General features: G+C 41.2%; 3 protein-coding genes across 4 annotated transcripts in view; 2 read left to right on the forward strand and 1 right to left on the reverse strand.

Annotated features, from left to right (window-relative positions):
* Positions 1-525: 525 nt before the first annotated feature.
* Positions 526-8,381, forward strand: ppp5c (protein phosphatase 5, catalytic subunit). 2 transcript variants are annotated; one of them, XM_034867449.1, is made up of 13 exons: positions 526-658; positions 3,707-3,948; positions 4,598-4,745; positions 4,830-4,951; positions 5,044-5,109; positions 5,319-5,417; positions 5,569-5,674; positions 5,902-6,044; positions 6,626-6,713; positions 6,823-6,863; positions 7,020-7,198; positions 7,295-7,376; positions 8,070-8,381. In XM_034867449.1, exons 1-13 carry the CDS (start codon positions 562-564, stop codon positions 8,130-8,132), a joined length of 1,476 nt encoding a protein of 491 aa, XP_034723340.1. In that variant the 5' UTR covers positions 526-561; the 3' UTR covers positions 8,133-8,381. The 2 variants fall into 2 exon arrangements, with proteins under 2 accessions (XP_034723340.1, XP_034723339.1); XM_034867448.1 differs by lacking the exon at positions 526-658 and adding an exon at positions 3,306-3,417.
* A 2,513-nt stretch (positions 8,382-10,894) lies between these two features.
* LOC117942179 (THAP domain-containing protein 5-like) lies at positions 10,895-15,927 on the forward strand. The gene is made up of 5 exons (XM_034867524.1): positions 10,895-11,152; positions 11,785-11,968; positions 13,052-13,833; positions 14,960-15,146; positions 15,510-15,927. The coding sequence occupies exons 1-5, from the start codon at positions 11,079-11,081 to the stop codon at positions 15,627-15,629; spliced, it is 1,347 nt and encodes a 448-aa protein (XP_034723415.1). The 5' UTR covers positions 10,895-11,078; the 3' UTR covers positions 15,630-15,927.
* Positions 15,928-18,532: 2,605 nt separating this feature from the next.
* gipr (gastric inhibitory polypeptide receptor) overlaps positions 18,533-23,470 on the reverse strand; it is a 9,940-nt gene continuing 5,002 nt past the window's right edge. The window contains exons 11-14 of the mRNA XM_034867523.1: positions 23,218-23,356; positions 23,033-23,074; positions 21,833-21,925; positions 18,533-20,400 (exon numbers count right to left, since the gene is read on the reverse strand). Coding sequence (XP_034723414.1) covers positions 20,152-20,400; positions 21,833-21,925; positions 23,033-23,074; positions 23,218-23,356 — 523 coding nt within the window. The 3' untranslated portion in view covers positions 18,533-20,151. The remainder of the gene's footprint in view (positions 20,401-21,832; positions 21,926-23,032; positions 23,075-23,217; positions 23,357-23,470) is intronic.

Below are 23,470 nucleotides of genomic sequence, written 5' to 3' on the forward strand. Positions count from 1 at the left end.
TTTGCACTATATATGTTGTAGTATCTGCACTGCCTACTGGTCACACTGGTATATTTAGTTCTATATTGGGGATATATATTGTAGACTATATTATTATGGTCAGTACTCTGCTTCACTGCTTTTTTGCATTTCTGGTTAGATGCTAAACTGCATTTCGTTGTTAACTGTAGGCTCCTGCAAAGACAGGTGAATCTAATCTAACAGGCCATAGCCTACGCATTTTAATAACACTAATGATTGACTTGGATTACAATTTCCTTATCATGCCAAACATTTGGCCCCTCCCAGAGTGATAGAGAAAAACAAGTCTCTATGGCTCTGGCCCATACATACAGTACATTCTCTCACACACACACACACACACACACACACACACACACACACACACACACACACACACACACACACACACACACACAGAAAAATAACGTTGCATATTGTGTTTTCCATATATTTGGATGTAATCTTTAAGCAGCAGTAACTTTTTTAAACATCAGTAAAAAAAAGTAGGCCTACTGCAAAAAAAACAAAAACTTTGCGACTTTTGCGACAGTGCAGTCAATGGCGCACGTATCGGAAAACGTCAGTGTGAAGAAGATGGCGGAGGGAGGTAATGATGCAGAGCTGCTGAAGGAGAAGGCGAATAAGTACTTTAAAGGTAATGTGACATACCTGTCAAGTCAATGGCTTTTATCAACAGTTTAAAATTGACACACATGTGAGTATTAATTACCGTACCGACATAATTGTGTTTGAACACGCTCTAAACCGCTGCCGGGTCGCTAATGTTAAGCTAGGCTAACATTGCTCAGGAAGCATGCTAACTGTAAAGCCCATTCATTGGATTACGCAGCAGCTAGCAGCCAGTACAACATCAGAAGCTACAGCATCGATGTTAACACATGCCGTCACACGAGTCGTGTACAGTGCACTGCTAACCGTCTCAGATTTGGTACTTTCTGTCTGGGTTTTACCCGCAGGTTGTGTTCACCCTGTATTTGTATTCAGTCGTATTATTAGGTTATCGTGTTGAAAGGAAATCAGACAATGTTACAACTCCTAGAATGTTCTCTTAACCAGCGAGCGCATGGGAGCAGCTGCATAATTTAAAGTGTTTGAATGCGGTCACGGTTTAATTCAGTTTAATTTCTTGTTAGACGGCAGTTTATTTTGAAAGGATGTTAAGACTAACAGTCTAATTGCGCCAACATTTAGGTCCAAGAAATTGTTAAATTGTCAATGGTGGAGGAAGTTATCTCAAGTGAAAGCAGCAGTACCACAGTGTAAAAAATACATCAAAACATACTTAAAGGACCACAAGTAAAAAAGTACTTTTATTAGGCCCATTCAGGTTATTGTATTATATTTATCAATTATAATTATTGATGCGCGAATGTGCACATCATTTTAACGTTGGAGCTTGTAAAGGCGGAGATAATTTTATTTATTTATATATACCTTTACTTTTGAATTGAATTGCTCTTTTATAGTTTTTCTTTTTCTTTTATTTTTATCTTTCAATGTGTATCTGTTTTTGCCATTGTGCTGTTGTAACAACACAGTATTTTTATTATCAATAAAGCCTTAACCTTTAATAATGTAATAATCTGAGTCTGCAAAGTACAGTAAAGTGGCTGATGCTTTAAATAAATGTAGAGCAGTAAAAGTAAAGGCTATTTCCCTCCAATAGACTGGAAGTAAAGTAGCATAAAATGGAAATACTCAAGTGAAATTCAAATACCTCAAAATAAAAATAAACATAAAAGGACACTACTTTAAAGTGTCCATGTTATGAAGAAATCACCTTTTCTGGGATTTATGGTGTTATTTTGTCTCTCTGGTGCTTCCACACACATACAGACTGGGGAAACCCCCATCCTTTGTGTTTTGAGTGAGAAACAGTTTCTGAATGTCCTGTGCCTTCAGTCTCCGGGGGAGCTGTTCAAAATCTCCACGACTTTCTACGTCACTAGCCAAGACGGGCATGTAACGCGAACGCTAGCATGCTAACTCATTCTCAATGGCAAAACACTGCTACAACAAACACTAGTGGACCATGATCTACAAAAGAACTACTTCCTGTCCCTGGTCTGCAGGTATTCCACAAGTGGCCCTCGTCTAGAAGAAGTCTCCCAGATAATCCAGCCTCGTTCTGACCAAAGTTGGAGAAAGAGTTATCTAGCTGATGTGATCTTACCGAGCTACTGATCATGTGCGACTCCCAACAAAGATAGCATAGAAGTGAGATGTCTCACTCTGTCGCTAAAACAGAGACCTAAACACCCAGGGTGAAAAGAGGATCTGTTGCAATGTGCGGTGCAACAAAAATATGGTGTTTTTAAAAATGAAACTATGGAAACCTATTCTAGTATTCTGATGTTATACATGATACAGATAGTAGCTTTCCACATGCTTCCTGTAGGTTTAAGTTTGAGATTTCTACAGGACTCAGACTGTGATGAGTCAGGGCAGATGTAGCCTAAGGGTAAGGTTGGCTGTTGTAGGATCAGGATGGGCAGGGTTGCCTTTTGTCTGAGGTATTCTGCATAACAAAATAAACAGGACAGGGTTATAGATTTACTCACTATTACTCATGACCAGTAGGCAATTGCTGTTTGAATGTGACACATAATTTATCCTAATATAACACATTTTTTCTTCATGTCAGGGAGATTGGCATGTCAAACCAGTAAATTGTGTCAGTTAGGAGCTGCCTGCTTATTGGCAAATATTACACAAGTGGGTAAAAAGAAGCATTGCAAATTAGTGTCGCACACGTTTCGCTGAGATAAGTGCATTTTTTAATTAACTGAATTTACGGTTTGGATGGAACGCGGTTTTGAGTCCTGGATCGGATGCCTTATTTGATCAGCACAAAAAAAGGGGGATAATTGATGTATTTTTTAAATGCTTTCCACATATTACAGAAAGTACTGTCATAAAACACAGCATGTTCAAACCGGGGGAGGGTAGGGACAAAGTACTTTCACGCCAGAAATGCGTGTTCCCTGAAGTGTCGTAATCCAAATCACAATCTTTTTCCTGAATTTAAGTAGTGGTTTTGGTGCCTAAACTTGTGTCGCAACTGTCGTCCGCTTGTAGCCTAAACTCAATGTTTGGGGATACAAACAGCAGCTCGTGGTGCCCTGGACCCGACTCAAAGCCCCATATTCTATGAACGTAGCTTTAGCTGGAATCACAGCTTTTCGAATTGAACTTAAATATTGCACATGAGTGAGTTGTCAGTTTTGGTATGTGTGGTTGACTTGGAGCAGTGTAGATTGTCAAGTCTGACAGGAAGGAAGGAAGGACCTGTTGTGTGTCTCCTCCTGAAGATGAAGCAGCCTGTTGCTGAAGGAGGTGCTCAGTGCTGTCACAGTGTCCTGCATGGGGTGGGCATGTTCTCCATCAGGGAGGGCAGCTTGGCTGTCATTCTCCTTTCTCCCTACCGGCCTATATTTTACAGATTAGGAAGAAGAATAGCATGTTTCATGGCAGGTATATTGCCTAAAAAAGCAACTTGTGTTATTCCAGATTATAATTTTTTTTTACATTTGTAATTATTTGTTTACATTGTCAATATCTGCCATACCTTCTAGTAAGATATACATAAGAAACCCGGACTGCCTTCAGGGTTTCTGCCACTTTTATAGGAACTTTGTAGAACCACAAACTTTCCAGTGAAGATGTGACGTTTGTTTTTCAGACAAAGACTATGAAAATGCAATCAAGTACTACTCGGAAGCCTTGGAGGTCAATCCATCCAATGCTATCTACTACAGCAACCGAAGCCTGGCATACCTACGCACAGAGTGCTATGGGTATGCCCTGGCTGATGCGACAAAGGCCCTGGAGATAGACAAAAACTACATTAAGGGATATTATCGCCGTGCCACCTCCAACATGGCACTGGGCAAGTTCAAAGCTGCACTTAAGGACTATGAGACGGTAAGAAATAACATCTTTCTTTGACTTTTCGTAGCCGCACAATTCCAATGTCATTATTGTCTGAACCTAGAACATGTGAGACATGAGCAATGTGCACAGTAAAACTTTTTTTATTTCTCTCAAAGAAAGAGCTCTCCAGTTCCATCTGTTGATTTGTCACCATGTGTTAGGCTCTTCTTGTTGCCTAACAGCCTGAAATAGGGATTATCCTCTAATCCAGTCATGATGCCAATCAGATCCAGTGAAGGAACTCATACCACAGCTAATTTGGTGTCTGTTGTTGCTCATGCTGTAAGCAATATAAATATACAGGGGCTTTGGCAACAAAGACTTCTGAAGCTCAGCCATAGTCATAGCAATTAATTGCTCAAACTGGACCAAGTCCCATGACAACAGGACAATTGAGTTTAACCTTACAAAGCTATGAGAGGTTGGAGTTAGATTTATACGTGTATAGGGCATATAAGTGACTGACTGTAAATGGTATGTTTTTCATCAAATAAAAACTGTGGATTTATAACCCTAATATACTTTTATAGCCGTTTACATCCTGGTCTTTACAGCTGCACTTAGTCAATTTGTCGGCCTTGATGCCAGTTGATGATTTCCCAGCATGGCTAATTTATTTTATTTCCGGTTCTTGTGATAGGTAGTGAGGGTTCGACCAAATGACAAGGATGCAAAGCTGAAATATCAGGAATGTAACAAGATTGTGAAGCAGAAGGCTTTTGAGAGAGCCATTGCCAGCGATGAGATAAAAAAATCTGTTGTCGACTCTCTGGACATCGAAAGCATGAGTAAGTTTCCCGTTTGTGAATCATTTGATTCTGCACTGTACTTCTTGATTTTTCATCTGCAATGATGGTGATCTTGTATTGCAGCAATTGAGGATGACTACGAAGGTCCCAAGCTTGAGGATGGGAAGGTCACACCGAGGTTCATGAAGGAGATGATGGATTGGTTCAAAGACCAGAAGAAACTGCACAGAAAGTGTGCTTATCAGGTAAACATGTCTGTTCCTATGAAACACAGTGACTGAAGTACATGGTAGTGTAGGCGTGTACCAGCTGTTTAACTTTTTTTGTACTCTTTCAGATTTTGGTGCAAGTAAAAGATGCTCTTTCAAAACTACCAAGTCTTGTCGAAATCACATTAAAAGAGGTAAGTGATCTCTGACAAAGTGACTAAAAGTAGCAGTTACGTCATGTACAATGGGTGCAACGGCGCTTATATTCCTTGATCTCATTAAATGACTGCAGGGGTTAGAGTCACAGCACGGGAGTATATAAAACGTGTTGTTTTCATGGTTGGGTTTGTACGGTTATATTTTTGGGACTCTATTTAAGATGTTCTGTTTCTCTTTGCCGCAGACAGAAAAAATAACAATCTGTGGTGACACCCATGGGCAATACTACGATCTCCTCAACATCTTCAAGTTGAACGGCTTACCCTCAGAGGACAACCCCTATGTATCCTTTTTCTTTTTGCTTCCACCCATCAGCTTATAAATGTGTGTTAAGTGCAGCCATGCTCCTTGTCTGTACCAAGTGTGTCTAAAACTACTACAACATCTAAAAGCCTCAAAACGTGTGCGTCATAATGCTTAACCACCAAATTCAGCTGTTCAATGGTGACTTTGTAGACCGTGGCTCTTTCTCTCTTGAGGTCATTCTTACCCTGTTTGGCTTCAAGCTGCTCTACCCGGACCACTTCTACCTGCTTAGGGGTGAGAGTCTGTCTGTGCGTGTGGATGCATGTGTAATGTTTGCAGATGTGTGCTGTAGCATGCCATAGTAATGTGTCACACTGAGTACATGTGTGCTGTCATTAAGTTCAAAGCATAAAAAGGAAATTCATTTTCGTGTTCACATTTGATTTGGTACATTACAGACCTTTTTATTAGCACATAAAATTATTTAAACGGCATTGTTTAATCAAGATTTTGACATGCAGGTAACCACGAGACAGACAACATGAACCAGATGTATGGATTTGAAGGGGAAGTCAAAGCCAAGTACACGGCCCAGATGTTCCAGCTGTTCAGCGAGGTCTTCCAGTGGCTGCCTCTTGCACAGTGTATCAACAGCAAAGTACTGGTAAGCAGTGGCATTGTAAGCAGTCACAAGGTCATGGATCTAATGTTGTTGTTCACCAGATTGATACTTAAATTCTGTAGCCAGTTTAGCTATTGTCATTCTTCAGAAAGGATTTTGGAATAGAGATGAACCTGAAAAGGGTTTGGTGTTAGTAAAGATACCAGAAAACATGACTTAGTATATGGGACAGTCAGTATACACTCAAACCTGTTTATCCTGGAGATGCATTATACTGTATATACTGTCTTCCTTCAGTCTGTGTACTATAATGCACGTTTCCTCAAAGAGACCTTTACCAGGCAATGCAACTACCTGTAGTGGGTTATTTGACTATCTTATTATAAATGTAGTGACTGATGAAAGTGAATGTTGGTAAACTTTATGTATGATGGATAGATTTTTATTGATGCAAATTCTAGTCTTGCAGCTGCAAAATATCACACATAGCACACATACAGAATATACATGGACTAACAGACATAATTTACCGAGTCTTACTGATGACTGCTGTTAATTTTGCAACCGCAGTGGTTTGATATTTTGTTATGTGCACAGAGTTCTAACAAGATTCTCCATCTCAGGTTATGCATGGTGGACTGTTCAGTGAAGATGGTGTCACATTGGATGACCTCAGGAAGATTGACAGGAACAGACAGCCTCCTGACTCAGGTGGGCTCAGACTCTTACCTGTGCACCCTCAGTATAATACTGGCACCAATAAACCGTCTCTAGAAAGCAAAATGTGTACATTTCAACAGCTTCCTCCGCTCTCTCACAGGTCCCATGTGTGACCTCCTCTGGTCAGATCCACAGCCTCAGGTCAGTTCCCACACACCCAATACCCCATAAGGTCTATTTGCTGAGAGTATCCAGTGGTTTGCGTTTGAACAAATTCAGTCCACTTTGGTCCCGGATTAAGAAATGTATTTGTCCAATCTTTCTCTCTTTTTCTTTTATTTATTTATATATATGTAGAATGGCCGATCAGTCAGCAAGCGAGGAGTGAGTTGTCAGTTTGGACCAGATGTGACGGAACGCTTCCTGGAACAGAACAAGCTGGACTTTGTTGTACGTAGTCATGAGGTCAAAGCTGAGGGCTACGAGGTCACTCATTCAGGGAAGTGCATCACCGTGTTCTCAGCACCCAACTACTGGTACGTAATCCGGCCGTCTGATTTAAGACTGCTGAGTCTGCTGTTAGTAAGGCTGTGCACTTAAACTGTTGTGTGTATCATTCTGCCTTTCTCCAGTGATCAGATGGGAAACAAAGGAGCTTACATCCACCTCAGGGGATCAGACCTCAAGCCAGAATTTCACCAGTTCACTGCTGTGGTCAGTATCCTGTACTTTAGCTGTTACATCCATTATAGATGTGTGAAATTCTTTTATTACAAATTACTAATCACTGGTTTTGGAACTGGGCTTTCTAATTGATGGGATCTATTTTCATCATCTTTGGGCATGCCTATTAGTTCAGTGGTTCATAGCTCACAGATTTTGAGCTTGTGGTTAGCTCTATGCATAATGTTACTGTGACCTCTACCGGGCCACGGTTTCAACTGGGCCTGTTCAGTTAAATGATTCTGAAAGATAAAACAAATTACCTTAAACCTCTGTTGTAGTGAACATTGCCTTATTAATAAATATGAATCATATTTTTAGAATTATTAAATTATAGTTAAGTACAATTGTAGTATATCTTGCAGTTGCAGTGCATTTTATTTTAAATTTGCTTTATTGACTAAATCATTATGGAGGTAAACAGGATAATCATGATAGATAAGATAATAAGCATACACTGTACATTTTCCTCAATAGGTTACATGTGGACACAATAACAATATTTACAATTCATTACTTATTGCCTCATATTGTGGACGAAGACATTAAGTGTCTCCCCCCCATTTAGCTAATAGTCAGATTTAGCTTCACTTTGCATCAGGCTATTAAAGACTCATTTGTAATCTTTAAAATGTTTGTTGAAGTATGATCTGATGTGTGGCTGCCTCTCCCTGTCCTGTACAGCCTCATCCGAATGTCAAACCCATGGCGTATGCCAACACGCTAATGCAGATGGGGATGATGTAGAGGCCACGCTGATCTGTCTGTGACACTGACGACCTCCCATCTGACCTGAACCATCCCAGCCACCTCGCTCCCTACAGTGCTCGGACATGCTCTCGCCCATGCTTAGCCTAAGGGATCCATCTCCCAGACAAACCCCCGCTAGTTGTGTACAGAAAACACGTGGTGTAGTTCAGATGGGAAGAGATCACTTACACCAGCCCAGTCCAGAACTGGGTACATTCTTTTATGTTTTTCAGTTAAAACTGGAAAGATATTGCTCCCTCATGTGTTCCATCACTGGGCAAAGAAGCCAACCTTTCAGAGGAGTCCCCTTGGAGCTGCTTGGTTTTAAAATATTTGAGATACTCAGCAGATGGGATCGAATAGCTGATATGTACCAAAGATCTGTAATGAAAATGATTGTTCAGTTTTCACAAGGAGCATCTTGTGACTCTGAAACCTAGCGTTGTACTGTTGGCCTGTGTACACAGCTTGGAGCATTGTAAACTGGGTTAAGAGCAGCATGTCTACCAGTGTTTCTCAAACACAGTATGTCTGTTTATTTGTTTTATTTTACAGGAATATAAAAAAGGATTACATGTATTAAAAAAAATAGATTGATCGTCTCTGGGTACACTCTTAAAGGTGCTGTTTGCCATTAGTGGTGTATTTAGTTGGTTCAGTCATGTAGCTGGTAACATTTAATTTGCACTGCTTCCTGTTGAGGAAGACATTGCTGGTCTCCATGTTTTGATCCTCCACCGTCATTGTGCCACTCACCCGGCAGCTCCTGCACAGTCTACTCTCCAGTCTAGCTTTGGTGTAAGGCAAACACTGATGGCACTCAAGTCTCCCATAACGTTCAACTACTGGTGACCCGTAGGTGGATCTCTTCAGTAAACGTTCAACTACTGGTGACCCGTAGGTGGATCTCTTCAGTAAACGTTCAACTACTGGTGACCCGTAGGTGGATCTCTTCAGTACACAAACGTCCAAAATGCAATCCTGTCTTAAAACGCACAGCTGCATTGTTCAGTGGCCCTCAACTTTTTAAATAAATACACTGATGTGTATGTATATATACTGTATCATTAAAAGATTCCGTGTAATGTTTGGAGAAAAATATTGAATAAAAAAATCCAGTTCAGTGATTTTAGAAACAAGCTGGTATCTTTGTCTGTTAATATTGTCTGGCCTACGTTTGGTCTCTGTTTCAACAACATATAAATATTCAAATTATTTTTTATTTATTTATATTATACAATTTAATTAGTACATACATATGCAAATGATATACTTGCATACAATTTTCAGCTACATGTACTTTATTTTAGTATTTCCATTTTCTGCGACTTTATACACTAACTCCAATACAATTAAGGGGAAAAAAAATACATTTTACTCCAATATACTTAATACAATTAAGTAGTTCCTATATTGGAATAATTCAAAATATACTCAAATGAATATATACTATTATGAATACAGATAACTTCACTGTACCTGCTGCAACATCAAAGTGATGTGAACCCTTAATTAATATATCATAAAAAATGGAACATTTAGTAAAATAAGTACTTTTAACTATATTTTGATGCTAATACTTTAAACATAGTTACAATTTTGACTGCGGGACTTTCACTAACTATCAAAGTATGTCGTCAAATTTATTCATTTATTTCGTATTAGTCAAAGTAAAATAAAATCTAACCTGCATTTTAGATTTTACAGTAGGTTTCATAAACAAAAAAACTGCAGCTGCATAAAAAGACATTTACGGAAGTTAAAGAAGTTCCTAATGCCTTTTCCAACAGCTAAAAGACTCGCCGATGTGAGTCGAGTGCACATGTTAGTTGCGCATGCTCAGATTAAACGGTTTACGGGTACGGGTTTACATAACGAGTAATACTGAAATTTGTGAAATTCATGAAATAAACTTTTCTCTTTACGAAGAGTAACAGATGACGGGAATCATTTCAAAACGTTTTATCCATCTATGATTGTTTGATGCTAACGTTAGCTCAAAACGCCATTTTCCCAAGGCGGTAAGCCCTAAGACTCTCCTCTCTAAGCGAAGCTCCCTGTTGATGCTAACAAGCCATCACCCGCCGATAGCATTTCAATGACTGCCATACATTTAGGCGCTACTTTGACAGCAAAAAACTTTACAACTGAAGCGTTTAAAGACTATATTTGTCCATTGTCTATTTCTAAATAAATACGACAATGTATAACAGGCTCCATTACCTTGTATATCACGTTATGGCTCGGTAGCAGACGTTTTTGTAAAAGTAGGCTAACGATGTTATAACCACGCGACTTACTGTCGCAAAGAAGAGGCATCACCGTTTAGTACAGGGTAAGCGCGCAGGCAGTTTGGAATTACATTAGCTGTTTAGGTTTAATTACTAATGTTAACTAGCATTTTAGTAAGCAATAATTAGCCTGTGCCTATGTTATCTCCTTACATGTACCTACGCTCTCCGTCTCTGCAAGATTGAGAATGATTGAGATTTATCTTGCACAACTACCAGCAGACTTAAAACTTTCAGACAAGGTTGCCCACGTCACATCTACGTCGTCAAACTCAGTTGGAGGCTGCGCAGTAACGCTCAGCCATCACCGGAAAAGTGCTTCTTATAGCCTTCACTGGTCTCCGTCCATATCATAGACTGTATATATATTGTATAATAATAAAATATATTATTATTATCAATATATATATATACAGTGTATACATATATATACACTATGGCCCAGAGTAACGGGATCAGTTGGTCCATTTATTTAACTGACTAAGCCTTTTCCCATGCAAAAGTCGCATGTATTTGTTGTCACGACTCGCAACAGCTGATTGGGCTTCGTCAACTAAGCGCCACGAGCTCACAACACAGCAGCACGAGTTTCACCTTGTTGTGAACCCAGTTGGACACAAAGACAACGAACCTTCAACGACACCGACCGGAGATGCCAAAGTATTGTTCGGTCCCGAACTGTAAGAATGACTCCGGAAACGGCAACGAGAGGAAGAGCTTCTACAAGTAAGCTGGTTGTGTTCAACCGTGTTGGAGCGGTCGCAGTAGTCAGTATGGTAACGTTAGCTGTGGGGCTGCTGGGAGCGTCTCTGACTTTAAGAGACGTGTTCCCTTGCGATGACTCAGTCGTTCACAACGTCCATTGTTGACTGAAATGAATTACTAAAGTTATTCAATTATTTAACTAACCGCCCATTTTTTTCTCCTGCTAAGCCTTGTTTTGACCTTTGAGTCCTGATTGAATCTGATTAGAGACTGTAAGCCTGTAAGTAATGCAGTGCTGACTGAGTTTTATTGACAGGAAAATCCCTCATTATTAATTTTAGAAATGGAAATTGGCTGCCTGTTTAGTTAGATTTTTAGAGACCTGGAGCTGATTTAGTTAACTTAAGTAAAAGTAAAAAATACCATAGTCCAAAAATTGTTCCATTACAAGTCAATATATAAATAAGTAAATGCAAAATATTACAAGTCCTGAAATAAAAATGTTGAAGTAAGAGCATGTTAATGTTCTTCAGTGTGGGGACGCGCGGTGTAAATTCAGTCTTAAGGGTTTCTAACTTGATTCTAAATATTTGAAAATATTTCCCTTGAAGTGTGACCAGTGTCTGACATGTGTAGCCTTTGTTGGGTTCTAGGTTCCCTCTGCAGGACCCCGTCCGGCTGCAGCAGTGGCTGAGGAACATGAGGCGGGAGAGCTGGACGCCCTCTCGACATCAGTATATTTGCCACGAACATTTTGCGCCTTCTTGCTTCAAGGTGCGATGGGGGATCCGTTACCTTGAGAGCGACGCTGTGCCCACAGTCTTCAAGGAGGCCGAGGTAAAACCGAAAGAAACTTTGGGGTTGTTTCGTTCTTCCTCTCACGCCTATACGTATGGATATGGGTGCGTTATGTAATGTAATGTAGTACAATAAATCATGGCTGTCACGATTTAGATTTTTAACCGAACATCAATTAAAAATGAGCTTTCAGTTCTACTAATGAAATCAAAAGCAGCATGGGTGATGATTGGTAATTTTTTCTATCACCCTCGCCTGCTAGCACACGTCTAAAGGATAAAATCAACACAGCGTAGCTGGCCCGCTGGTAGCATGCAGCTTAAGACACAGGGTAACGTTGGCTTACCAGTAGCAACAACAGCACTGGAGTCCCCGGTTTAACTTGGCTTCCCTGGGATTGAGCTCTGTAAACAAACAATGCAGGTATAGCATGTAGGCTTTTTTTTTTTTTTAGCTTAATTTACCTTAACTGAACAGCTTCAGAGTCATTGGAATGGTTCTATGACTTTTTTTTCGTGTTGAATAGTGGTTGTCTCGGTCCCCCTTAGTGCCTGTCTGTGGAAAAACCACCCCTGTGACTTTGAACCAATGAGTTGCCGGCGTCACGAAGGATTGCGTGATATCAGGTCTCGCGATGTAACAAATTACTTCATGGCACTGCACATATACACTCCCATTCAGGAACCGGCTAACGAGGTAGCGGTGGAGTTTTTCACACTATCGTCATGGCTGAGCCGGCAAAAAAGAAGCAGAAACTTAAGGACAGAATTGTCGGAGGAACAGAGAAAGAGGAAACAGAAGATTGACTGAGCGAGGAGTCAGACACCAGTAAACATCGGAGCTGCCAAATATCTATCCCGAAGCTGTGGGGGAGCTCTAAAGAGAAACCTGCGAGAAAACAGCGTAGGAATGGCCAAAACTCCGTAGCTCATAGCGCTCCTTTAATGGGACTGAGAATACCCTTCTGCCATTTACTGGCAAAAACATGTAAAATTTAACTGAATTTTGACCTTAAAATTGCAAGTCAGAATCGTGTGTGTGTCTGTGTGTGTGTCAGTGAAACTGCTCTAAGTGAAACTGTCATGTTGCTTCTAATAAACACACACTCCTGTTACTTTCTAGAAACGGAAAGCCCCGGAGCACAGTGAGGCGAAGCCAAAACGGCTTTGCGTTAACAGTGATCAAAGCATAGTGTCAGGTGACTGGCCTACGGCTGCTGACGCCGTGGAGATGGAAGGTGCTTTACACACGGTACACCTGTACGAGATCACTGTCGACCCACTGCAGCAGGGAGAGACCGGCCTGGTGGAGTCCAGTGGCGTTGGAGAACCTGACCTGAACCGGCTGGCCTCAGTGGATCGATTTGAAACGCGTGCAAAGATCCCTTTGACGTTATTCCAGACAGTAAATGATCTTAGTAATAGTGGAGAGGTGGTGGTGATGTCTGAAGGCCGCGCTGCTGAGGGACAAGATGAGCTTCTGAGTGGAATCACCGCTGCCATTCTGACTCAGGGCCACGGCCTGGTCATGAGTGACTCCACCCTCGGCTGTACAGGCGAGGCGACGGCGACTCTCGGCGTTGAAGATGTGACCTGTATCACCGAGGAGTTGCCGGACGTCCACGGAGCCCCTGAAACTCAGGTCCTCGCCTACTTCGAGACGATCCCCAACGTTTCCCCCAGTGAACCCTCGACCCAGTTGAACTTCACCCCGGATACGGTGCTGTCGTCCGCTCTGAGCTCCGAGCCCATCACATCTACGGTGCCCATAGTGTCCAAACACGTGTCGCCGTCCCCCACGTCCCTGGTCCTCACAGTGGAAAGACTGGACACAGATGAGGGAGACGACTGCAAGTCGGAGGATGACGACATAGAGCGGCAGGATCCCCAGCTGGAGGAGCACTGGTGAGCGCTCACTCTCAGTTTTGTGGACATGTCTGTATTTTCCGGGGAAAGCCACAGGGTTAAAAAGTTAGAAATTAGGGCTGCTTGATCATGAAGAATAATCATGATCACTATTATTTTGGTCAATATTGAAAACCACGATTAATCGTTGGCCTTTGGAAAGATGTTCCAATTATTACATTGTTTTATTCAACATTGAAAACACCTTGAACAGTGAAGTTTCCCTTCATACTTTTTTCCGTTTGAACTTTTTTCTTCTTTTCAGAACACAATATAAAATAAGTGTGTTTACAAAATTATCATTTTCCTCGATTACTCACTGTCAAGAAACTAAAATCGTTTTTAGTTTAACCTTTTAACCATTTAAAAACGTGATTAATTTGCGCAGCCCTACTGGAAATGGGATCAGAGCTCCGTCAATGCCAACCTAATTATTAACCCTTGTGTTGTCCTCGGGGGAAGTTTTTTAATCCAAAGTTTCTTTCAACCAAAATGCCCAAAAATAACATGGATGATCTTTGGTAAATGTAACCCCTTGTGTTGTCTTTGCGTCAAAATTGAAAAACAACACTTTTGACTTTTTTTTTCAATGTTTGTCACATTTTTTGACGTTACGTAACACTAACTTGTAAACTTTAGTTTTACAGTTTATTTTTTAAATTTATGGTCAATGAACCTCATTTATAGGAAATTAAACTTAATTTTTCAGTTACAAAAGCAGAAATTAGGAATTATTTAGACTAAAATTAAAGGAATGGATGTTGATGAAAATCAAAGACTGGAACATGTCATCTTTTATTCAATACTATTTCAAAACCACTTCAATTTGTTTTTCAAGTGCTGTAAAATTGAATAAGACACCCCAAAATTAATGAAAGTAGAGATTTGTACTTGCCAAAGAGCGTTTTGTGGAATCAATCATGTTATTTGGGGGAATTAAAAAGAACATTAGTTTAGGAAAACGGGTCAATTTGAACCGAGGACAACACGAGGGTTAAAGATGCAGCAAACATGTCATTAACTTAATATCCATGTTAGACCATTGCTACTAAAGTGGCCATGCTTTTCTGTATTCTATTTCTGTATTCCAGCTTTCACAATCTCTTTCCTTTCTTTCCACGAGCAGCTACCATAAGAACAGTCTGAGCAAGGAGCAGCTGGAGGCGATCGTGGCTGAGCTGCAGAAGAAGGTGAAAGTGCTGCAGCAGCGGCACCGCCGACACCTGGAGAAGCTTCTGGGCCTGGAGAACACGGTCAGCCAGCTGAGGCAGAACAACCTGCTGAACGAAGAGCGGCTGCAGCTGCTCGAGAGGGTGAGGAGCGCAATGCAATCAAAGTGTTCTCAAACGCAACGAGGCTAGCTCGCCCCTCCCTCCTCCTCCTCCTCATCCCGCCCCCTCTCTCTCCCTTACGTGCTTCCGCACACTAACCCCCTGTATTTTAAGGAAGAACATTTATTTATTTACTATACATTCTTCCTTCACAAAGAAAATTGGTGTCCTTAAAGTTAGGATTTTTCCTCATTTTTTCAATATAAGGCCTTTTTTTATTCCTTTTTTTTAGTCAATTTTAGCATGGGTGTATTCATTTAATCTAGGCAATGTATATATTTTGTTTGTAAAAATGTCAAACAGTCCATTCACCCTTTATGGTCTCCTGTCCTCCTGTTGTCTCAGGCTTACATACAGACGAGTGCAGCAGTGTCAGAAGTTGGTGAGACTGTGGCAATCATCTACGAAGAGGACGATGGTGCATACCTGTATACTCCACTAATTAATGCAGGCGAAACGATGTGAGACTGACGGTCCCGCCCGTGTCCGTCTGCTGCCCACTGTGCCAAAAAGTCATGTCGCTATTACTGTTGAAAACAAAACCCTACCTAGTTCTTTTCTCCTGACAAAACGAAATTTGGGTAAATGCAATGTGTTGTTGAATCTGCTGTGAGCTTTGCACAAATTTGAATGAGCAATATGGGACAGTGTTGAATGCGTGCGTGTTTTTTTTAAGGTTTTCACCCTCTACCCCTTCCCCAACCACTTTTTGTTTAACGTTTGTGATAACGTACATATCAAATTAAAAACAACTGGCATTTAGGTTTGTGCTTCTTTCTTATAGTGACTGCCCCTTTGAGCTATTAAAAGAACCAAAGATTGTCCAGCCAATGAAGTCATGAGTTTGATGTAATCATCGTCACTGACAACACTGCACTATTTCTTCTTCCACCTGTGGCAGCCAGCAGATCTGCAGCACGTGATCCTATCATGTCAATATGGACCAAAATCTGTGAGGAATGTTTCCAGCACCTTGTTGAATCTATACCGCGAAGAATTAAGGCAGCTATGAAGACAAAAGCGGGTTCAACCCGTTAGTAGCAAGTTGTCCCTAATAAAGTGGCCGGTGAGTGTATTACATAGTGTGTTACAGGAAGAGCTGATCCCCACAGCACTGTAACTTGAAATTTATAAGAACACATACAGATTGACCAGTTGTAGTTGTGACTAAAGACATTTATTTCACTATTATTATTTTTTCTCCAGTAAACCTAAAGGTTCACTGAGTTAAACCTGGATCAGGTCATTTTACCTCAACGTTCTCACACCGGTAGTTCATTTGCTTTGGTCTGAATCAGTTGGTGAGTTAGTAAACTTGGAACGATTATCCCTCGGTAGGTTTGCTTTCACACCTGGAAAAATCCAAGCGTACCAAAATGCACCATTACAAGAACATCCACTCCTGTTATTGGTCGGATGTTTCTGGGGGAGGGAGCAATACAGTAAATACAGGAACAAGGTCCTGTGTTCCAGTGTTTTCTAGACTATTGCGTGTTTCGTGCATCTCCATGGTCAAACCAGCTAATTTCATTAAAATTATCCGAAAAATGTTTCGCTAGAGACTTTAGCGGCGACAGACTACAGGATTGACAGCGTGCCGACCCCACCTCTTCCAGCAGGAGTGGAGTGCTCTATCTCTCCTCTAGGTGGCATTAGAGGCGGTGGTTTAATATGGATTACAGGAGATTTTACACAGATTAGTATTTGGTATTTATCAAAGACCCCCTTCGTTTAATTTGCACTAACTAAGGTACCTTACTGTTTATCTGTGGGCAGAAAAGGCTGGTTGGGCAAACAAAAACACAAAAATCTGAGTCAGGAAGTGGGGCCAAAAAGTGGTGACAGTTTAAAATCGTAGAGCTTCTGTTTAATTGAGAGACCAGAGGGCTATTTAGCAAAACCTAGATAGCGGATTAAACCAGTATTTCCCAGTTATCCTGGAGGATTTAAACCTTGAATCAGTTTCACGAAAGCAAGGACACTTAAAGCGCCCATATTACGCTCATTTTCAGGTTCATAATTGTATTTTGAGGTTGTACCAGAATAGGAACATGGTTTCATTTAAAAAAAACACCATATTTTTGTCGTACCGTTGCAGATCCTTTTTTTCACCCTGTGTGTTTAGGTCTCTGTTTTAGCTACAGAGTGAGACATCTCACTTCTATACTATCTTTGTTGGGAGTCGCACGTGCTCAGTAGCTAGGTAAGATCACATCAGCTAGTTAACTCTTCTCCAACTTTGGTCCGAACGAGGCAGGATTATCTGGGAGACGTCTTCTAAACAAGGACGCACAAGGGGGCAGAACAGGGACATGTAAGTAGTTCTTTTGGAGATTATGGTGAACTAGTGCATGTTGTAGCAGTGTTTTGTTATTGCAAACGAGCTACGCTAGCATGTGCTACGGTTAGCCGCCTCTTCTCGGCTAGTGACATATAAAGCCGTGCAGCTCACCTGGAAACTGTATCTCACTCAAAACAGCATGACTAGTTATTATTTACAGTTTGTATGCGTGTGGAAGCACCAAAGATGCAAAATTTTTTTTTTTTCAAATTATGGGCACTTAAAGTTACCACGGAGATGGTAGCTAGCCTGCTCCTGACCAGGCTAACAGCCAGGATATCTTAATCCTGCCACCTTTTCTGTTCACTTTACAGTGGTTTTACCTTCTTGTTATCAGCCTGCATTTAATTACAACAGGTGCATGTCGCTGTTCAGTTAAATATTATTTTAACATTGTGACCATTATTATTTTTATTGCTGCTGACATTCTGTGTCATCCTGTGTCATCCAAGTAGAAGGAGATTTAAAAACTTTAAATTTATTTTCGTCAAATGGCTCTGTATTTATTTGTGCATTGTGTTTCACGAGTTGCAAATTTTAATGAGTATTTTAGCACCATACCAAGGCTTCAGGTATTCATTTTGTGATGATTTGTTTGTGATTTTATGTTTGCACTAATTTGTAAAATGAAGGTTATGAAAAACAATTACCATCTGTAAATGTACTGTGGAAGAAGGAGATGAATATTTGTTAGGGCGGATATGACTAACAGTAGATATGACTACCTTGGATGATTTAATTAAGATTGGATTTTCTTGAAAAGAGAATACCATTGGGATTTTATTCACTTTTACAGGAAAATTGTACAATTAAACACGTTTGGCACATGTCCATGTTTCAACACAAAACAATTTCAGAGGTAGAAAATGAAAGAAACTCATGTTGCTTCCTCCATGGGAATAAAAACAGAGAGGATGGTTCCTGTCAGCGGCTTATTTACGCCGAAGGACATGAGCCCTTGAGTTTAAGTTATCCACAAATGGAAATTCTCTTTTTATTCCCCCCCCCCCACACACAAACACTTTGACAGAATGGTCAAAGATCAGGGTAAGCAACACTATCAGGAAATACATGAGATTCTGTTGCTGTAAGACACTTTAACAGGGTTGAATACCCAAATCTTCCAGACACACACCTTCCTGGATGATATTATCAACTTCTGGCACTTAAGAACATGTGCATCAATCTGTCTATTTTCTAAACCACTCATCCTGTAAAAAAAGTGCAAAGTCAACATTTCCAAAGTAAAAAGTGAACAGTCCTGTACCCTGGGGGCTATGAAGTCCTTTGAGCGACTTGTGCTTTCTCACCTCAAAGCCATCACGACCCCCTCCTGGACCCCCTGCAGTTTGCCTACAGAGCCAATGGGTCTGTAGACGATGCCGTCAACTTGGCCCTCCACTACATCCTCCAGAACTTGGACTCCGCAGGAGCCTACGGCAGGATCCTGTTTTTGGACTTCAGGTCTGCCTTTAATACCATCATCCCAGCTTTGCTTCAGGAGAAGCTCTCCCAGCTCGGCGTGCCTGACTGTCTGACAGGAATCAGCATGTGAATGTTTCTCCTCTGCTCTTCTCCCTTCACACCAACAGCTGCACCTCTAGGAACCAGTCCGTCAAGCTTCTGAAACTCGCGGACGACATCGGACTCATCTCTGGTGGTGACGAGTCCGTCTGCAGGTGGGAGGCTGACCACCTGGTAGCGTGGTCAAGCAAAACAACCTAGAGCTCGGTGCTCTAAAGACAGACCATCTTGGTCCTCAGAAAGAAATCAGCCTCACCTGCCCCTATCAGCCTCTGTGACTATGAGCTTCCTAGGAACTATCATCTCCCAAGACCTCAATTGGGAGCTGAACATCAGCTCCCTCATCCAGAAAGCTCAACAGAGGATGCACTTCCTGCGGAAGCTGAAGAAATTCAACCTGCCAAAGGCAATGACTGTGCACTTCTACACAGCCATCATTGAGTCCATCCTCACATCCTCACATCCTCCATCACCATCTGGCACGCTGCTAGCACAGCCAAGGACAAGGGCAGCTTGCAGCGTGTCATTTGGTCTGCAGAGAAGCTGATTGGCTGCAATCTACTGTCGCTGCTCCAGGACCTGTACCCCATCAGGACTCTGAAGCGTGCTGAAAAGCATGTGGCTGACCCCTCATACCCTGTCCACGAACTCTTTGAGTCACTCCCCTCTGGCAGGAGGGGGAGGTCCATCAGTATCAAAACCTCACTCCACAACAACAGTTTTTTCCCCTAAGCCACTAGCCGTTTCAACAAGACCCGGAACCCCTCCTGACTCTCTCCAGACCCCACCTCTGGCTCCTAATGCCACTGTACTTACTTTGCTGTACCGTTCCTTTTTACTTAACTTGTTTTATTCTATCTTATTTTTATTTTTTAGTTAATACATACTGTGTGTATATATTTATACTTATATTGTTTATATTTATCTGATCCTTCTTATATTTAGAGAATGTGTGACATGAACAGCAAGACAAATTCCTTGTTTGTGTAAAAAACATACTTGGCAATAAAACCGTTTCTGAATCTGAAATCCTCTGTCCGGGTGTTAGTGAGTCTAGTCTCGCTTTGCCAGACCTTCCTCCCCAGCGCTGCTGAGGAGGGTCTGGCTAGTCCACATGTCTTTTCAGCAGTAGCTTTCCTCATTTCCTCCACTTCCTTCACCCTGTGTATTAGCAGGGACATAGCTGTAGGTCTTCAGCTCTCTGGCTCCCAGCTGGTCCTGGGTGTAGGGGTGAGGAAGTGGGAGCTGAGGGTGAGGAGAAGCAGACGGGCAGGGTGGAGCAGAGAGGCAGCTGTCCTCTTGGCAATGGGCGAGAGAATGGCCGGGAGACGGATGGGGGCACTGGCTACATGGTGGCACGCTGGCAACAACCTGCACATTGATTTAGACATGACGTAATTTAGTTTTATCCAAGAAGAACTAGTATAGAAAACAACCAGTAGTATCTGTGAAATGTGCTGCTTCCTTTCTGCCTTTCCTGTTGCCCCTCACCTCCTGCTCCTACAAAAGCCTCATCCAACCCACCCTGCTGTACTGCTCTCCCAGTTTTAAGACAATACTAACTGCCACCTGCAAAAACAAACTCACTAAAATCACACATATTGCCTCTAAGATACCTCACCACACCCAGCCTATCAGACATGACTGACACAGCATCACACGCCTAGTATGTACAATAGCAACTGACAAAGACCATCCCCTGAATCAATTCTTCACACTACTTCCATCCGGCAGCAGATGCAGAGCACTGAACTGGACTAAAGCCTATTTCAAAAAAAAGGTTTTGTCCCCCCTGCCATGACGGTGCTGAAGAAACTACAGTACTGCCACCACCACCTCAGTTGCTTTGCAGTTTTCACATTGGAGATGTCTATGTGGGTGTCTTAATGTGTACTGTGTATGTGTTACATGTTTTATGTGTTCCATACAGTATGTGGTGTTGTGCTATGGAAAGAAGATGTATGGAAATGGTTATCGCTATGGGACAATAATGACTCTATCTAGCTTTCTATGTAAAAGTCCCATTACTTTAGCTTGAGTAGCAGGGGTGCACCATTCAGAAAATGTCACAATTTGATAATGATTTTTAGGCTCAAGATTCAATTCAAAAACTATTCTCAATAAAAAAACTTCACAGTATGTAAATGTAGTACTTTTCCCATGTGATAGTATACACGCCATTGTAGAATGAAAAATAAATGAAATGAGTTTTGGAATTCTATGAATTGATTTTTGAATCTGTAGAGCTTGAATCGCGATACAAATGTGAATCGATTATTTGTTTATTTTTTTTACACCCCTACTGATTAGTGATTCACAAAATGGATGGATGGATGGATCATGATTAGGCTGCACATTTTGTAACAGCAGTATCGCTTTCAAACAATGATTTAAACAACCCAATGGGGTTTTAAAGAAACTATAAACACATTCTTTTAAACAACTGAATGTTGAATCACTGAAGCAACACCTATAAATCTATCGCAGAAAAAATTGTAAGGGAGACATTCATAAATTATGCGCACCGTGTGAAGCTACGTGGAAAAAAAAGGCATGCACATGATTGATGAGCAGGCCAGGTGAAGGTTAAGTCTTTCCAGCACTCTACTTTTGAAAGACATTTCCAAGCACAGTTTCCATGTTTCCATGCCGTCATACAAAGAATCTAATTTAGAGTGTTTCTCTCAGATACACAAGACCTGTAAATAGAAACGCAGCAGGAAAAAAAACTTAATGCAATAAATATTTTGAAGTCTACAGCGTATACAGTACTTATTGGACAAGCTGCAGCATTGGTGCCCACCTGTGGCGTGTTGCTGCCAGTGTTTCTCTGGTCATCCAGGTCAGTCATCCCCAGCTTCCACCTCTGCCATTTCTTCTTTATCTCTGCCTGCACCTGCGAGCAAAGGATGAGGTACAGTGAGAGGAAGAAGAGAAAAATCAGAAGACAAAAAGTCCTTGGGCAAGACGCTACTAAAGATGGAAAAGGTGAAAGAAAAGCACCAGGACACCTTTAAACTAAATGTACACTAAGTTGATAGAGATGGATAGAAACCCTTGATAGCACATTTTGAAAACACTAGATCAAAAACCTATCAACTATTACCACTGCCATATCGCTTCTAAATACATTCATTTTGACAGTTTTTTTTTTTTACATTATCTAGATGCCTGCCTCATTTTCAAAATATGACATGGTCTTGCACCTCTACCCCTGAGTGAATTTATACAACAGAAGAACAGCAGTGGCAGGGCAACCAGGGCAGCAGACTGCGTTGTACCATATGGACGTGAGTTTAGCCTAACAGTCTTCATTGTACGGGCCTCAGATTATTGGAACTGCCTTCTTAGTGAACTCAGAGAAAGCACCAGCTGTCTATCATTTAAAATCACACTCAAGAGATGGAATAAAAACAATCAAAACTGCAATCATCAATAGCTGGTTTACCTCATCCTAGGTACTTCCTTTATTTGTATTATACTTATTTTTTGTTTTTTCATTTTTTTGCCCCTCTTCTTCTTCTTTATTATTTTTGCTTTCTGTGGTTCTTGCATTGGTTTAATGAATGTAATACAATGATGTGTGGATCTGCCAAGGGGCTACAGATAAAAATTTGCTTTTTTGACAAATCTGGCACATATACATTTTGAGTGTAAACACAAAATAGTGAATTGATATGCATTGTCCCTTTTAAATAAACTAAACTAATCTGAAAACTCAGACTCAAAACTCTTGTTGGAGAGTTGTAAATCAGTTCTCTCAAATCTAAAAAAGACACTTGTCAACCTTAGTGGTGGTCATCAATTTGCTTTCAAGTAGAAAGTCTTATGTCATTGGGAGAATCATTGTCGACTGATGAGGGACACCGAAAAGCCCGACCACAATACCTTTTGTTATTTCACAAGAATTTAATGTCAAGCCTCTGTTTTCCTGGTGCACAGTGCCTGCATATATACACTCACTTTGGTATCACGCGTGCACACACGTAAACACACCACTTACCTCCTTGTTGATAAAACAGTAGAGGATGGCTACGAATAAACCCTGTGAAGAGGGAAATTACTCTTAATGCCGAACGAACGTAGAAATACCATAAAATGTGTTTTGGGATGCTGTTTCTATCAAGAAAACGTCTTCTGAGTGCAGATAAATTCATTGCGGGTGGATAGACAAAGTCCTGACTGTACCTGGAAAGAGTTGAAGAAGAGTTGGAAAAAGAGGTTGACGTTGCGGAGGACGCCATCCGTGTGTTCCTCTGTCAACACTGCAAAGACCACTTCATGGATCCCCAGCAGAGGGATCAGGGTCAGGGTGGATTTGGCCAGTCTGGAGGGAAAGACACAAACCAGAACTTTATATCTGTTATCTATTAAGTGTTTTGCTCAAAGACCCTTAAGCAGGGTAGATGCACCTGCTTTCCAGTCAAGGACAGTCTCCCTA

This window comes from Etheostoma cragini, chromosome 3 (assembly GCF_013103735.1).
Source record: "Etheostoma cragini isolate CJK2018 chromosome 3, CSU_Ecrag_1.0, whole genome shotgun sequence".
NCBI lineage: Eukaryota > Metazoa > Chordata > Actinopteri > Perciformes > Percidae > Etheostoma > Etheostoma cragini.

What these genes read in the sequence shown, in the direction of transcription:
- LOC117942179 (XM_034867524.1), top strand. Translation starts at nt 11,079, where the DNA reads ATGCCAAAGTATTGTTCGGTCCCGAACTGTAAGAATGACTCCGGAAAC. An exon ending in GAGAGGAAGAGCTTCTACAA is followed by an intron (nt 11,153 to 11,784) that starts GTAAGCTGGTTG and finishes GTTGGGTTCTAG; the next exon opens with GTTCCCTCTGCAGGACCCCG. An exon ending in GGCTGCAGCTGCTCGAGAGG is followed by an intron (nt 15,147 to 15,509) that starts GTGAGGAGCGCA and finishes CTGTTGTCTCAG; the next exon opens with GCTTACATACAGACGAGTGC.
- ppp5c (XM_034867449.1), top strand. Translation starts at nt 562, where the DNA reads ATGGCGCACGTATCGGAAAACGTCAGTGTGAAGAAGATGGCGGAGGGA. An exon ending in TTCTCAGCACCCAACTACTG is followed by an intron (nt 7,199 to 7,294) that starts GTACGTAATCCG and finishes GCCTTTCTCCAG; the next exon opens with TGATCAGATGGGAAACAAAG. An exon ending in TTCACCAGTTCACTGCTGTG is followed by an intron (nt 7,377 to 8,069) that starts GTCAGTATCCTG and finishes TGTCCTGTACAG; the next exon opens with CCTCATCCGAATGTCAAACC.